The sequence below is a fragment of the Anabrus simplex genome, chromosome 1 (assembly GCF_040414725.1).
Source record: "Anabrus simplex isolate iqAnaSimp1 chromosome 1, ASM4041472v1, whole genome shotgun sequence".
Classification (NCBI taxonomy): domain Eukaryota; kingdom Metazoa; phylum Arthropoda; class Insecta; order Orthoptera; family Tettigoniidae; genus Anabrus; species Anabrus simplex.
Window position 1 is genome coordinate 413,411,799 of NC_090265.1, and position 17,853 is coordinate 413,429,651.

A 17,853-nucleotide genomic window follows, 5' to 3' on the forward strand; every position below is an offset into this window, starting at 1 on the left:
CAGCACTTGTCTCATGCGGTCCACCGCACTGGGTGGCCTCAGTAGAATAACCGTGAGTAATTCTCCACAATAACATGTGCGCCGTGCACAACGAAGTGTTCACCTCACACTATTATTCGGATCATCCACTCTAGGAATTCCTGTACACTAAGAACATATTTTAAAGTAGGCTAATCGCATTTTGAAATTAAACGATAGAGTTTTCTCCTGCGCTTTAATAATAATAATAATAATAATAATAATAATTGAAAACAAACAGAAACTTTATTATAAACTAATGTTTGTTTGCAATTGACATCAAGTTAACTGAAAATGAATCTAAATAACACGAGGTCGGTAGATGCAGAGTGGGTTTCGGCCCTTGGGTTTCGTCCCTTAAGAGGCCACAGCTTGTCCTTGGTCCAACAGCTCTGTACTCAAACGGCCAACCGAGCAGAGGAAAGCTGGCCACGGCTCTACCGTGGCTCTACGCCTCTGCAGACGGGACAGGGGCACAGGGACTAGGCTTCACGCCTGGCCCCACCCATCAGCTGTCCTGAGAATGGTTTTCCGTGGTTTTCCATTCTCCTGCACTAAGGCGAATGCCGGGACAGTTCGTAGTATAGGCTATGGCCGCCCACTCCCTCACCTCCACACGTCTCCTTCACCGTAACAAATCTCCTGGCCTGAGAGGCGGCATAACCGTCTAAGATGCCCGTCTCCCCCTTCAGGGGAGGAATGAAAACGTTGTTGTAGTAGTAGTAGTAACACGAAACATATTCCTGGGACTTCATTCGCTTTTACCTCAAAATAAAATACAAACAGAAGTGACGTGCAATATGCCAACAACAAAAACAAATCTGAACATAGCTTTTACTTAGTGTGCGTAGTTTATTGGTCATTGTTAATGTGGTGGAATGGAATTACTGCGAATGAAAAGAAGAGCATCAGCATTGTCTGGTTGTAGAAGAGACCGTCGTGTGTTGAGAATGAAGCCCACTGAACTGAAATTTCTCTCTGAAGCTGAACTTAATGCTTGCATACATATTACTTTCTTATTTTATTATAATTTGGGTGCACCTTATTCAATACATAAAAATTATTGCTTAGATGTAATTACAACATATATTTTAATCAGAACTAGTTTCAACGCCCCTCTGCATCATCATCTGATAAAAGTTTGTGGAAAAATTGACAGTAATATGAGTTAAATTGATCGCAATTAAAAACCGTATTAACAACATAAAACTGTGTTAAAATTATACTGTCTCTAAGTCCATATTTTCTACAAGTGCAAGACTTGCGAGTCTTATGCCATAAACTGATAAGAACATATGCAAACCGGTTTTCTCACTTATGAAATAACATGGAATTAAAAGAACAACTAAAAATAAAATAGTCTTGAAGTACTATGTGCTTAATTTATCACACTTCTGAAAACTTGGCGTGGTAGTAGAAATAATTTGATAAATTCTTCAGTGTCGCTTTAATGGAGCAATCCTAGTGAGGTGGAAAGGAGCAATAAGTCCTTTAAGATGTTATCAAGGACAACGTTCCCAGTTCAATGCGGACCTCAAAAGATCGCTGTCCATGCAGAGCGCAATGAAGCCAGTCCATCATCACTAGACTGATCAGGGGGATGAGTGGGAATGTCTTCTAACATAAATCTAGTGAATCATCAGCATTTGCACACAAAAAGCCCAGCGATTTGTTCCTTACTTTACGTCCAGGTGTTCAATGGTCTTTCCTGCTGTTATGTGTGTTGTCAGGGATGAACTTCTTAAACAAACCTGTGTCATCTGCATTGTAGACCTGTACCTACCAAAGACTAATTTCTCTCATTGATGGTTATGAATTTCATGTTTTTGGTCCGTATTGAACAATATATAAGTAATAATAATAATAATAACTTAAATGTTTCCACCTTTTCAATACAATATATTCACAAGATTACAAAATTATACGGTACTAGTTTCGACCCATCTAGGGGTCATCATCAGCCGTATTGGAGCAAAGATCATTTGTGGCGAAATCCTAAGACAATATTATTTTAAAGAATAACAAGTGAAATGAGATGTTATGGTAATAGTTAATAATACAAGGAATATACATAATAAGAGGTTTTTAACAAAGAATAAAGTATAAATGGGATGTTGTAAAAATTATAATCATGGAAATCAGTAAGTTCTTGTATTGAAATGAAATATGGCTTAGGAAGAGGGCTTAAGGTGGGGCTGAAGGGTGCGGGAGAAAGTGTAATTGTCTTGGAAAAGTACCTTTGATTAAATTTAGGATTGAGTTTAGGTTGGCTGCATTATTGTTTCTGAGGAAAGTGATAAATAGATCGAAGAGTATGTTGGGTTTCTCTGAGATTTCATTGAGATTGTGACTGGCATTAAAGTATTGGTCTAGGTGTATGTAGTAATTTTCCATTATGTTCAGTAAAGGGCCCTTGTTTGCTAATACGAGGATGTCCATGTCTTGTTCAATATTGGTGAAATTATGGTTATAATCTTGCATGTGTTGGCCGATGGCTGAAAACTTGTTGTATTTTATTGCGTTAGTGTGCTCGTGGTATCTGATAATGAAGTTTCTCCCGGTTTGCCCGATGTAGGTTTTTTTACAGGTGGTACATTTGATCCTATAAACTCCTGATTTTAAAAAACTGCTGGTCTTGTTGATGTGTGAAGTATTGTATAAAACATTCATGTTCTTATTGTTGGTTTTGAAGGCTATTTTAACGCCTTGTTTCTTAAAGATGTTGGTTAACTTGTAGATATCATTGTTGAACGTGAAGGTGGAAAATGTTAGAGGTTTGGTTATTTCTTTTTTGAGGGTAGTTTTTGGGCGATGTTTGTGTTTATTGATTATCCTTTCTATAAAATGATTGCTGAAGCCGTTTGCGAATCGCAAACATTTAAGTTATTATTATTATTATTACTTAATTTCTCTCTTCCAAAGCAGTCTCTTTAATTCTTTAGAAAATGGTTCAACACTTCCCCCACACACTTTTTTGTTAGAGACGTCATCTAATTACAGAATCTGAACAGCCATCCAGCACTAGCCTTTCAACCTGTTTGGCCTAAGTTATCTGCAAATCTTTCCTCTGCAACCTGCAGTTAGACTTCTCTCAGGAACTCCAACAGAGTCATGTTTGTACAGAGCAAACACAGCATCATCAATGGTTGTCAGTTTACATCCAGATGTCCGTTTTTGCAAAGCCCAAAGTTTTATTGCGATTTTTCTTTGTCTTAAAAGTCTACTTTCCAGTGCAGTACTCGTATCACAACACTTTAATAATAACATGTTTATTGCAGCGATGGCCATAGAGAAACTTACATACTGTATATAAGTAGATGTTGCAAATTACAATTTCATTTGGGTAATTGTCTGTCTGCACAGTATTAACTCCCTTCCGAGCAGAATTTCTTAAGCGACATACACTGGTTCTCACAGAGTTGCGCGTGGTATCGATTGGATAACTTGCCACACAAGGAACAACTACAGTCTTCACATGGTTCATGGAATTGATCCGTGCAACATACTTTGAAGCGAAAGCTGTGGATCGCGAACCTTGTCACAAGGTGCTGCAGCTCGTACTTCGCTTCCTTCCAGTCATTTGTCATCTTAGTGTCTGTGCTGTAGAAGTCAACCCAGATGTCTTTCTTTTTCCTCTGGTGTTCGGAGACTATTTCTTCGTAAGCTGGTGTGAATGGCAGTCCAAGCTGTAGGCGAAAATCTTCCAAAAGCATCGTTTTGCTGCACAACTCGTAGATCAGTCTGGATGAGGGAAGATTTGGAGACGCCGAGGACTCGCTTCATATACGGGGCCTTAACATTTTCGATGCCCTTCAAGTTCGCTTTTGTGAGGCATTCCCAGTTTAACTGTAAACCATACGTAGCTACGGGTATGGCCTTAAATTTAAATAATTCGATTACTATTCAGAGTGAAATCTTCCTGATATGTCTGATATCTATCATTTATTGCAATCAGAGATGCGGCCACTCTTTCTCTAACGTGCAGAAAATGTTCTCCCCTGTGCCTGAAAAGTGATTCCCAAATATTTTAATCTGCTCACATTGCTTAATGGTTGCCGGCCTAAATATATAACGTCCTCTGCTGTTTGCCGCCCTCCTTTCTTGAAGGTCATTTTTACCATCTTCAGCCTGTTGAGTTGGAGATTGTTGTCGTTCACCCAGTCCACTAGGTGATCGAACGCTTTTTGTAGCAAAGTAAAAATGAAATGGCGTATGGCTTTTAGTGCCGGGAGTGTCAGTGGACAAGTTCGGCTCGCCAGGTGCAGGTGTTTTGATTTGACGTCCGTAGGTGACCTGCGTGTCTTGATGAGGATGAAATGCTGATGGAGACGACACATACACCCAGCCCCCATGCCAGAGACTCCCGTCGTCTAGTCGATTGGGTTAGAGATCATGAGTGCATCGTTCACTTCAATATAGTTCCTCGAAAGTATCTTTTTCACTAGACCCGTAAAGGAGTTCTCTTCTCCTACGAGTTGCGCCGAGTTTCATCATTAGCTTCGTTCTGTTGATAGTGTCGAATGCCTTGGTATAATCAACGAAGATAACGTGTAGTTTCCCTTTTGGATGTTGAAGGGCCTCATTTATGTCGTTCTGTAGACATTCTACTGCTTGGATTGCCGATCGACATTTCCTAAAACCGAATTGTTCTTCTGGGATACACATGTCCACTATAGCTGTCAAGTTCAGAAGTTTCGTCAGGTCTTTATATAATGTACATTCTAGCGCTATGCGTCTGTAGGAATCAGGGTTACTCGGGTCCCCCCTACCTTTGTACATTGTTTTAACCCTCGAAATCCTCCACTTGTCCGGAATTCTCCCCTGCTGGAGACCTTCATTAAACAGCATAGTCCATGCCTTTGCTTATATTTGAGCTGAACTCTGCAGATACTCACTAAAAATCAAATCATGTCCACAGGCTTTATTGGGTTTCAGTGTTGCAGTTACTTCTACTCTCTCTTCTTGAGTGAATGACTCAGTGCAAATTACGAGCTGGAGATAGGAAGGCGTGGCTGTATGTAGGCCGCATACATCGATCCGTCGATAAAGATATTCTGGTTGAACATCTAAAGGAAAATGGAATTGAAGATAGAATGTGAAGAGCTGACCACAAGCGTTCAAAGTGGGTGTCCTCTTTGAAGCTGAAGGCATGGTGGAACATCACAATTTTGGCCGAGAGGGATAGTGTCTGACGATATATATTTCGGAGATACTAGGATTCAAGGATCCGATCCTAGGGAGGAAAATATAACCGAGAATATCAGAGCAATGACATGGAATATAGAAGGTGTAGTGAATGCTCTAAGCATGTCCCCAATTGCTTTACTCAAAGACTCTGACATCGTAATCCTAACCAAGACCTTTCTCACGAAGGACTGGAATTTGGAAGGTTTCTACAACCTCCATGTTCTAGTTCTGTAGGGACTAAAAGGAAGGCCATCAGGTGGAATCACCTACCTGCTGAAACGGATATTTCGCCCGATCACTGTGGAATACAAGACACCTGAGATCATAGTGGTTGAAACAAGTGTGTGTTGGATCATATGTGTGTATTTCCAGCCCTGGTATGGAGATGAAGATATTATAGATATCATTAGCATTGGACTCAACAAGATGGGACAACAGGAACTGGTTATACTCACTGGAGACCTTAATTGCAGAGTCGATATTGACAATACTAAGTCAGAGGCAGTCCTCGGATTCCTTCAAGGAGAAGGTCTGAGCCTGATCAACTCTTACACAGAGAAGACATACATCTGTCAAAAACGGGAGTAGCACGATTGATGTAGTATTGTCAGATATGAAGAACGTGACAAACGTAGTGCAAAGAATACAGAAGAATATCACAACACTTTGAACGGAAACACTAATTTGGATTTTATCCAAAACTTATTTTATCTTGTAAACTTAGCGATTTTTGTTTATTCCTGACTCTCATCTTTGTTATAAGTTAAAAACTTCATTTTTCCATATTGATCTGAGATTCACAATTGGAATTAAGGAAAAGTTCAACATATTATACTTAGTATTGAATAGGTTGAACTTTTCCTCAATTCCAACTGTGACTCGTCTTTTTTACTATATTGTAGCGAGGACGACAGTATATTAATCTCATAAACTTTTAAGCAGTCGCAGAGATAGAATTTAACACAGTATAACTGGAACTTATGTGGGCTTCAGCAAGCGAACTGAGCAGGCACTGCTCTTGTGGCATGTTTGTGACCAATAATGATACTCCTTATCGGCCATGGGCGAGAGAATGGGGAGGGGAGGGATATGTTTGAAATTTTACAATAAACGGCTTTGGCACGAATGATGCCCGATACAGTATTGCAGCCTTTTACTTCACAATGAAAACCATTCCAAATTAGTGAGGGATTACTGTAGTTGTAATTTTGAGCTTCTGAAAATATCATATTTATTTGCAGATGAAGCCAGCAATCCTGAGCCAGATCCCGATTATGAAGAATACATGTCCGGCAAGAGAATACCTCCAGAGGGTATACCAGGTTTGGATCTTAGTGATCCTAAGCAGTTGGCAGAGTTTGCAAGGCAAGTATTCTTTGGTCTGCTATATGTATGTGTAAAATCACTGGTTTTTCATCCAGCTAACTGAAAATGTACTTTATGGTATTGAGCACCATCTGTAAATATAAACTTTTGAAAGGTGCACTCTGCTACCATTTGAGTAGTAATAACTAAGTTCCATGGAGGGTACATTAGGTGTACTTTACGTCTGAGAACAAAATGAAAGGACACACAGTAAAATATAGAATGTATTGACACATTGCTCACGGGACCAGAGTCTACTAGGGTTTGGTTGGCCGAACGTTGCTGATGAGTCCTGAGCTAACTCGTGTATACAAGACTTGTACATTCAGTGACATCTGTTGGAACATTAGGAACTGGCTAGCGGTCAACGTTGATGGAATCTCATGTTGAAAGTTTTGTTTCTTCCATGCTATGTTCACTTTTCGTTCTTTTCCAATTTTAGGAGTGATTTTCTTAGTTTTCCGACCACATGTTAACGTCTTTCAAAGAGCCGTGTGGTGGCTAAGATAGCGTTTCCCAGACTGACCGCATGTTTAGGTCCGGAAGAAATATTTAGCCTTGGCTTCATCAACTCTGTGTTAAGTTTTACTTAACAAATTTTAACTAACAATTGTTTTTAAATCAACACTTCTGTTAAAAGTACCCAGTTTCACAAACGCATTTCCAACATTTATTACGAAACAATTGTTTAAGAAAAATTAACACATTTCCATGTGATTTCTGTACCTGTCTGGCAGTGAGCATCTTTTGTTCCTTTACATAAAGCGCGCCTAGTGGTGTGTCAAATAATATTTTATTTAAATATGGTTGACATCATTTTGGTTATGGTTAGTGGAGACCGCTAAGACATAAACATGTCAAGTAAGAGGCAACAAAAGCATTACTATGACGAATGTGAGACAAATGTTGTTGTAGATTTAATTTGAAAGTATACGAGTATGTTTGAAAAATGAAAGAATGGATTCAACATTCAGTATGCTGTATTCTTATATGAGTGCAATCTAAGGCTCGTACATCACAAGGAATACGTAATAATTGATACATCTCAAATGATTTTCAGGCATTCGTTTATTGCGGGGAAAATAATGTAATGCCTTATTAATGCTGCAATGGCAGCAGGAATTCTTTGCAGAATTCTGCTCGCTCTTGTCTTGCACTTGTGAACATAGTCGCCTACAATTATATGAAGAGTCTGAAGCATAATATCTAACAAGGAGAGGTCAGACCCTGTGTCCAACCAATTTCAACGGGCTTCAATGTACCTGGGGGGGGGGGATGACGACGACACTCAACAGTAACAGGGTTTAGGTCAACACGTTTTTGTTTTTGAAAGAAAAAAAAGGTCAGGTCATGATGGAGGATCCACTTTGGACAAAGTGGAGGTGGTAGAACAGTAAAAGGCAAGCAAATTTTACCTAAAGATGTCAGGTGTGCAAACTGATAATTTCCGAAAAATTCAATCCCCAATTCTAGTGCCGAGCATATATACCTGGAGAGTTACATTGCAATCAACCAGAGTGGTGGCCTTGTGGTCACCACGCTTGTCTGCGAACCTCGATAAATTAATATTTCAGGGAACGTGAAGATAAAAATGGGAACAAAATTATTACAGAAATTCCAGTACACTTTGTTTTCTACCTGAAATGTCTTGGTATAGGTCATTGTTTGCCTTCTTCAGTTTATAAATAGTCTTCATACAGCAGTAAAGCTTCAAACTTACATCTTCTACATGCTACCATCTTGAAATTTTAACAGCTGTTTAGAGGTTTAATGGGGCTGCTGCCATGTTAATTTAACACTACTATTAACAATTTGTTAGAATTAACTATTCTTGATGAGACGGCGATTTTGTTAAATTATGTTTAAAGTCTGTTTAAGAGCAGTGTTATCACTTAACATTTGTTGAAGAAACTGGGCCTTAATGAACTTTGTGCAGGTATTTATTCGGAATGCCCAAGTAACGTTGAAGAATGAGAGTTCAATATTCAAAGCTCTTCTGAGGAAAGTGTGAATAATGATACTGAAGATATACACCCTTCAAAACATAAAATCTGTACAGGTTACTGTGTGCCCGTTCACCAAGATCATCTCTACACAATTTACCGCACCAGAAAAATTATTAGGACTCCTTCAGAGGTTTCCAGTAAATTTTATCACAATCGGTACAAGGTTAGTAAAGCCGGGTTCATTCGATTCTATGCATGCGATTTTGCATTAAGTTGCTCATGAAATGGCCGGGCACAAGGGATATGCAGTGTACGGAGCACCCGGTCAGCACTGTGTTAAAAGTTGAACAATGGAATTGAGAGCTGTTGGCTTGTTTTGGGGGTATTGTGGGTTTGAAGATAGTTTTCTTTAACTGCATGTGCTGCTGTGAATGGTGCTCAGTTTTATATTTTACTAGCTGTTTTACGCTACCTGTGCTTCGCTACAGAATTTTACATTGTATACAGAATTCTAGGTTAGGTAGTGTACACATTGTGAGAAAGATTGTATTATATTGCATAGCTCTGAATGTTACCCTCGAAAGCGACGGGGTAGTCACCAAATGTCTTGTCTTATGTGAAGACTGGGTAAGGGAATTTTCATTGTAATGATAGGCCCTCTAGAGTACCATCAGTCACAATCAAGTTGGACCTCCTGTGGGTGGGGGACGCAGAAGAATACACTCAAAGTATCCTATGCCTGTCATAAGAGACGACTGAAAGGGGCCCCGAGGGTCTCAACTTCGGAGCGTGGGTTGGCGACCAGGGACCTTAGCTTAGTCCTGGCATTGCTTTCACTTTTGTGCCAGGCTCCTCACTTTCATCTATCCTGTCCAACCTCTCTTGGTCAGCTTGTTTGTTTTTTTTAACCCTGATGGTATTTGAACATTCGGGGCCTAGGGAGTCTTTCATTTTCACACCCTTCATGGCCCTTGCCTTTCTTCGTCCATTACTTCATATTTTTCGACGTGACGGATCCCTTCTTTTCTCTCTCTCTCTCTCTCTCTCTCTGGCTACCCCCTGTGGGTGGAGGACGCAGACAAAGAATACACCCACAGTATCCCCTGCCTGTCATAAGGGGCGTCCAAGGGATGATTGTATTAGCACCATGAAACTACTTGTGATTAGTACCATCACGCAGGGAACGTCAGGGGTCGCCTTTACTTGCGAGTAGTACCACTATGTCAGGTACACAGCAGGTTTGTGATTAGTAGCAGCAGAGCGTAGGTTCACTGTGGGTGTACAGAACCTGTTATTAGTACCACTGTATGAGAGACAGCGTGGGTCTGCGTTGCCTGCGATTAGTATGCATTATGTGAAGAACGCAACGGGAATGGCGGTGCCCGTGATTAGTACACCTATGTGAGGAACACCATAGGTTTGCGTTGCCTATGTGTGGCGCCATTATGTGAGAAACACCATAGATCTGCGTTACCTGTGCAAGGAATGATACTTGTGAGTAGTATCATAATGTGTGGAACACCGTGAGTCTATGCTACTTCTGATTATACTGCAACATGACAAATGCCATGGTTCTACTTTACTAGCAATAAGTAGCATTATGATGGGCCGTTGACCTGGATTTCAGACATCAAGCGTCATGAACTTTAGAAGCAGTCCCTTGGTCAGTAATACTATTGTTTTAAGATAGTTTCTGGGAAGGTGGAGCATTGCGGGTCGGATCCGTTGATTGTCTTAAATTCATCATCTTCCATGCATTCTTCATCATCGCATTTTGAATTCTGGTCAGTGGATAATTGTGGACTTTTAAATTGTCATTACATTTCGTCTCAATGCCATTCCATTAGGGGCAAATGAAGTAGATGTTACGCCCATTTAAACAAGCCTCATCAATCAAGTTGGGGAGTTGTCATTATAATGGCAGACACTCCACCTGCCTTTTTACATCCTCAGAAAGACTATCTTAGTGGTTTTTGCAACTGAAATCTCCATAGGTCATTACAGTGATGCCAATAAGAACATCACAATTCAAAGCAATGCTATCATATGAAATACTCGATCAAGTGAATAACTGCACATTTTCTCACTTAACGAATAGTACTACGCTGCTGACCTAACAATCGAAAGTTCCAGAGCTGGAATGACCAGGTAGGAGACACCTGTGAGCCTTGAACACACTTTTTTATTTTTGGAAGGAGGAGGGTGAATAGTGAAGAGTCCCAGAGCAAAAATTAGCCCTTTTCCTCATCTGTTTCCTAGGAGTACTCGATGAGTCGGAAAATCTCAATTCACTACACTGGAAGGGGAAAAATCTATCTGACTTTGAGGAAGGGCAAATTTTTCCTCCAAGTCAGAGGAGAAACCCCATCTTCGCTGCTAATTTGGAATGAAATGAATGTAGGATTTAATGAGAGTGGAAAGGAAAAAAACTCTTCTTAAGAAACGACTCTTTTCAGGGTTGAATTTTGAGTTATTTAGTGAATTGTGGTGCTATAATTTGGAATAAGCGGAAATTGTAAATCTAGACCAAGTCATAAGTGAGCCTCTGCCATTATTTTGTCAAATGTGTACACTGATCATTCCATTCCAGTCAGCGCGTCAGAATAGGATCGAATAACTGTAAGGTGAACAAGTGTATTACGTACCAGCAGTCTCAGAAAATGTATGGACCGGAGGAATGGCATGCTAAAGAAGAAAGTTATCAACTCCCCAGCTAATATTCAGGCAGGCTTTTATACTCGGTACACAGTAGGGTTGGGTAGACCGGAACAGTCAGTTGTTTCGGAACATTACGAGCTTGAGGTGGAGTGTTTCAGTACAGCGTGCTGGCACACGGGACTGCAACTGCGCGCTAGAGAGAACTTCATCAGGCAGCATGACATGCTTCACGTCAGCAGAAATGTGCTGCTGTACCGGACGTGCTGTGTGTAGTTACAGCCAGCGCAAAGCTGCACAGAACGTGAAGGAACAGTCAGAACACTGAAGTTTGCCAACCAATAATAACGTTTAAAGGCTGCCTTTTTTTTTTTTTTTGTGCTCATTATGAAATATGCATAACACAGTTACAATGGCAGTACAAGTGTTTAAAAGTAACTAATCCAAGGATATTTTCACCAGTTGAATGTATCAGCCTATATTGTGAGTAATTAGGGCCAGGATAAAACTTCACGGCACGTGAAAAAGCAGTAGCAACTGAAATAGGCACCCAGAAAATCATGCCTAAATGTTTTTAGGATAAGAATGTTTTCATTCTTTCTGAAATACACCTGTCACAATTATACTGGCAGTAGATGTATTTTCAAATGTCACAATGTTATTTTCACCCGTTAAAAATATACTCACACAGTTGAGGAAACATTCGTCAGTACTCTATTTACGTACACAACATACAAGCGTAACACAAAAATAAAACAATTACCCATAGAAGCAAAACACGAAGATAAAAATTAAACACTATATATAAGCAGAACAGGAGATTAAAAATAAAACTATACAAATAGAACACGAAAATAAAAATTGTGGGATGTTTAAGTTTCAAATGTCTCGTCATTGTGCTCATTAAAGATCCCTTTGCAGACAAAATAGAACAACATAAATTGCATTTCCAATGTCCGGTTTTATTCTATTAAAAAAGTCGTAAACAGGACTCCTGTGCGACATTATGCAAATTTTACTGTCTTTCGTACGGTATATATTACTAGGCTTCAGTGAAAACACACTTACAAAACAGAACACATTAAGTTATGCGCATGTACAGAAGGCGAGTTGCCGATGCAGCGGAACTCACAGAACAAAGAGGATACGACGGAACACTCCAGCACATGGCAGCACAATCCCGGTATCAACAGTCAGCTAGTGGGCAAAGGGCAGTGCATAGTGGTGCTTCTGGTGGGATAGCGAGTCACTGGCTCGCTCTTGCTTGAGAATGTTTCGGAACAGCTGGCGCTCCATGTTCCAGAACAGCGGAACATAACTGTGCGCCAGCACAATGTGCCGAAACAGGGACTTAATCCCCCAACCCTAGTACGCAGCAGTAATCCCATCTATCGGACATGAGTGGCAGCATAGGAGACAAAACACATCGGAACAAACAATGGTCAATATGTTATTGTTGATCAATTTTATGCGCTTTCGACATTGTAGGCCTTCATATTTAGTTTTCTTCCTACTCTGAAATGTCATTAAGAGATATAAATTTCATTGTGAATGGTCCGTATTAAACTGTGATTACAATTAAAATTAAAAGTACAATAGCTCCACCTTTTCAATACAAATTCAAGTAATGTGGGTTACTTGACAGAAGAAACATTCATTAGCATACCTGCCAACTTTCCCGATTTAGGCGGGACACTCCCGATTTTCGACAGTTTTTCCCGCCTCCCGATTATTCTATCTTTTCTCCCGATTTTAGCTTACTTTTAGTGAATTTCAGACATTTGTTTTCAAATCCTGCCATTTCAGCTTTTTTACGCCAGTGGCCGGAAATCCTTCGCCCATTGGCCACTTTCAAACGAAATATCGACGTTTATTAATGCGAGAAATGTGCGCGAATGGGCGATGTTTATTGAAACCTGTATATCGCGACGCGTATATCGACTGTCAATCTCTCGTTCTCGCGTACTATGTTCGTGTTCGTTCACATCAGTCTAGTCGATTTCATCCTCTTTGGTCGATTCTAGAGACTAGTCGCGTTATTACTAATTTAGTGACATAACTTCAATGATAACGACTAGTGACTTTTCTAGAGATTTTAGGAGCCATTTGGAGACAATTCTGACTAATTTTAATTTATCTCAATATAAATAAGATAACAGTTTTGCCTGTACATTGCTCAGAATTTTTAAAAATGATATTTTCGTGCCGGTCGTGACCATAGTAACGTGCGTACGCAGGCTCACCACGAGAAAACGGCTGAAGAGAATTTAATGAAAATCGGTATATAATGTCGGGGAACAAGTGGCTACAATCTAGGCCATAAATAATTTTATTCACGCTGAGTGAAATTGTAGTTTAGGGGAAGGCCTAAAATTTAATTCTCAAATATTTGTTATTATTGCCCCCAGCAATAAATACTACATAACTAAAGTTAAATATTATTAAATTTCCTATCATTTATGTATGATAAATTTTTACTGTACCAGCTACGATAAGACATATTCATGAATATGGAATTTTTTTGCTAAGTCCGTATCAGTGCCGAGGTACGAGAAAATGGCGAACAGAATTTTATGTAAAGTCAGGGAATAAGGAACTACAGTCTATGCTATAAATAGTTTTATTCACTCTGATCGAAATGGTAGTTTAGGGGAAGATGCCAAAAATGTAATTGTTAATTATCTATCCTAGTGGTCATATTGAAAAGTACTACATAACAAAAGTTACAGAGAATGCAATTTCTGATTATTTATGTCTTATTCAGTTTTGAAAGAGATAGTTCTCATGAATGATTCGCATTGAAACTGACTTGAGCAAATTATCACAAAAATAATTTATTCTATTATCACCACCTATTCAATACAAGCCACATGCTATGTGGATGAAATTTACATAATAATATATACACTTCTCAGGGACATGTTTCGCCCCTTGTTAAGGACATCATCAGCCTGGAGATAACCTTAAGGTCAAATGTCTGAAACATTATCTATTCATACATGGATTACAATGAAAAGTATGTTACACATTAATGAGAAAAAAGTCGTGAAGGAACAATCGCTGAATAATAACACAAGAGGGAGTCATGAAAGAAAGGACGAATCACTTTACATTAGATGCTGCAATATCACAGATTCGGAAGAAAACTAAAGTGAAGGCCTCCAATATAGAAAGCCCATAAAATTGATGAACAATAACATTACATTGACCATTGTTCTTGTGATGTGCTTTGTATATTCTGCTGCCATTTATCTACGATAGATGGAATTACTGCTGCATTTCGAGTATAACAGCCTGCCTGAATATTGGCGGGAAGAAGCTGGGGAGTGGGGAGTTAGATCTCTTTCTTTAGCATGGCATTCCTGTGGTTCATAAATTTTCTGATACTACTGGTACGTAACACACTGGATCATCATAGTATTCCACCTATTCGATCCCTACTCCGAGGTAGTGATTTGAATGAGCAATGTGCACACTTAAACGGAATAATTACACAGGAGTGTTCACGGCTGTCTGCAGCCTGGTCGTTCTAGCTCTGAAACTTCGAACTGTTAGATTGACACCGTAGTACTTTTCGCTAAAAGTGAGGAAATGTTCTGTTTTCATTTTATCGAATATTTCTTATGAAAGCATTGCTTTTAATCGTGATATTCAAACTGGCATCATTGTAATGACATGTTGCCTTCAGTTGGGGAAACTATAAGGACAGTCTTTCTGAGAATTACATAGGGAAGGAGGGTACATCAGCTAGTTATTTGATCTTCGCATAATCACGCGGGCGCTTGATGCAATATATTAATCTATGCATTTGCTAAGTAATGGCATCTAAGTGCATGACTGATTTACACATGTGGAGCATGAGTTAATACTATTTTCGGTAGGCTTATCAGAGACTGATCATCTCACTCACGTACTTCCTGTGAGGGAATAGAGATGTGTAATTTTTAGCCTTGTATCCTCGTATAGCAACAGTCGGGCTTTGAGACAATAAGTGTTGTAAATATATCGTAGTTCTGTATTGCGCAAGACATGTAGAATAAGCAATTTTGACCAATTGTATCTCCTGATTTCTCCTGATTTTTACTGCTTTTCAAATCAAAATCTCCTGATTTTTGTGTTTGTAAAGTTGGCAGGTATGCATTAGGTACTAGTTTCGACCCATTATCAGGGTCATCATCAGCCAAAAGCGAGAGTTGCACAATGTATCAAATAGTCCATTTCTTACAGTTACTATGGACTATTTGATGATGACCCTGATAATGGGTCGAAACTAGTACCTAATAAATGTTTCTTCTGTCAAGTAACCCACATTACTTGAATTTGTATTGAAAAGTGGAACTATTGTACTTTTGATTTTAACAGTCGGTATGGTAAAACTCAATAAAACATAAATGATCGGAAATTGTATTCTCTGTAATTTTTGTTATGTAGTACTTTTTGATAGGACCAATAACATAGGTATTTCAATTTAAAGCACCTTCCCCTAAACTACCATTTAATACAGGGTAAAAAAAAAATGTTCATAGCTTAAACTGTAGTTTCTTATTCTCCGACTCTGTGTACCGATTTTCATTAAATTCTGTTTACCCATTTTCTCGTGGCTCGGCGTTGATATGGACTTGGCAACAAAAATACAAATTCATTAATATCTCTGTTATAGTCGGTATGGTAAAAATTTACAAGACATAAATAATTGAAAATTGAAATCTATATGACTCTAGTTATGTAGTATTTATCTATAGGACCACTAATAACATAAATATTTGAGAAAAAAATTGTAGGCCTTCCCCCAAACTACCATTTCACTAAGCATGAATAAAATCATTTATAGCCTAGATTGTTGTGGCTCTTTTCCCAACTCTACATACCGATTTTTGTTAAATTCTATTCAGCCGTTTTCTCGTGATGTGTGTATATACATGCAGACAGACAAAAATTACAGAAAAGTAAAAACTACATTTCCTTGTTAGTCTGGACACGTCCGATACAGAAATACCATTATTTTTAAATTTTGGCCATATCCAGACAAAACTCTTATTTTATATACAGTAGAACCTTGATGCATCGTTCCCTGAAATTTATGACAACGGAGTTTATATACTATCCTTTCCATTTCCTCAAGCATAATTTCACTAACATCTTTTTCCTCCTCCCCATGAACTTGGTTGTTCGCGGCACCACGATGAAGATTTCCTTTTACGTTGAGAAGATATTCAAAATATTCCCTTCACCTGTCCAGTGATTCCCTGGGATCTATTATGAGTTCACCTGAATTACCCAAGACACAGTTCATTTCCTTTTTCCCTCCTGTCCTAAGATTCTTTGTTACTGTCCTGAAAGGTTTCCCTGCTGCTTGACCTAGCCTCTCCAGGTTATTACCAAAGTCTTCCCACAACTTCTTTTTGGATTCAACAACTACAGTATTTGTTTCGCTCTGTTTCTTTCATCTACGTTCAATTCCCTGTCTGCATCAGCCCTTGGTTGGAACCATTTCTGATAAGCCTTCTTTTTACGTTTACAAGCTGTTCTCACTTCGTTCCACCAAGATGTTAACTTTTTCCCCATTTTTACACACAGTTGTTCATAGGCTTGCACTAGCTGTTTCCAGTACAGCATCCCTGTATGCCACCCATTCTCTTCCTATATCCTGAACCTGCTTACTGTCTACTGTTCGGAAATTCTCACTAATCATATCCATGTACTTCTAATTTCCTTGTCCTGGAGATTTTCTACCCTTATTCATTTTCAGACAGATTTCACTTTCTCTATCCTAAGCCTAGAGATACTTATTTTGCTACAGATCAGATACTAGTCTGCATCATCAAAAAATCTCCGAAAAATCCGTATAAATTCCTAACAGATATCCTTAATTCGAAGTTGGTTAAGATATAGTCTCTTATGGATTTGGTACCCCTACCGTTCCATGTGTAGTGGTGAATAGCCTTATGCTTGAAGAATGTATTTGTAACTGCTAAACTCATACTCACACAGAAGTCCAACAAACTCTTCCCATTCCTATTAGCTTCCATACCTTCTCCACATTTCCCAATCACCCTTTCTTATCCTTCAGTTCTATTTCCAACTCTCGCATTGAAATCGCCCATTAGCACTATCCTATCCTTGCTGTTCACCCTGACTACGATGCCACTCAATGCTTCATAAAACCTGCACCCTCACATGGTGAATACACTGAGAAAATTCTCATCCTAATTCCTCCAACTGCCAAATCTACCCACATCATTCGCTCATTTATGTGCCTAACAGAAACTATGTTGGGTGCAATAATGTTCCTGATGGACAGTACTACCCTATACTCTGCCCATCCCTTTTTAACATCCGTCACTTACATTTTATAATCTCTTCCTCGTTATCTCCCCTTACCCGAATATCACTTACTCCTCACACATCCATATGCATCTTCTTTGCTGACTCGGCCAGTTCTACTTTCTTTCTCCCATAAGCACCATTAATATTGGTAGCTCACCATCGAATTCCATTTCGTTTCCAAGGTGTCCCTCATCTGTCAAATGGGAGTGGGACTCCGTTACTCCCATAGGTCTGAGGCTTGCTTAAAATGTTCTGAGCTCGTTAAATTCTTGAAGCAGGATGCTACACATAGTCCGAGTGAGGATCTCTCCTCTAACGGCCATGACTCAAAATATGTCTGAGATGCCCACTCCCA

At 39.3% G+C, this 17,853-nt stretch overlaps 1 protein-coding gene across 1 annotated transcript in view; it reads left to right on the forward strand.

Annotated features, from left to right (window-relative positions):
* LOC136856870 (transcriptional repressor protein YY1) overlaps window positions 1–17,853 on the forward strand; it is a 136,421-nt gene that overhangs the window by 41,897 nt on the left and 76,671 nt on the right. Inside the window, exon 2 of the mRNA XM_067135077.2 lies at window positions 6,447–6,570. Within this exon, the coding sequence (XP_066991178.1) occupies window positions 6,447–6,570 (124 nt within the window). The remainder of the gene's footprint in view (window positions 1–6,446; window positions 6,571–17,853) is intronic.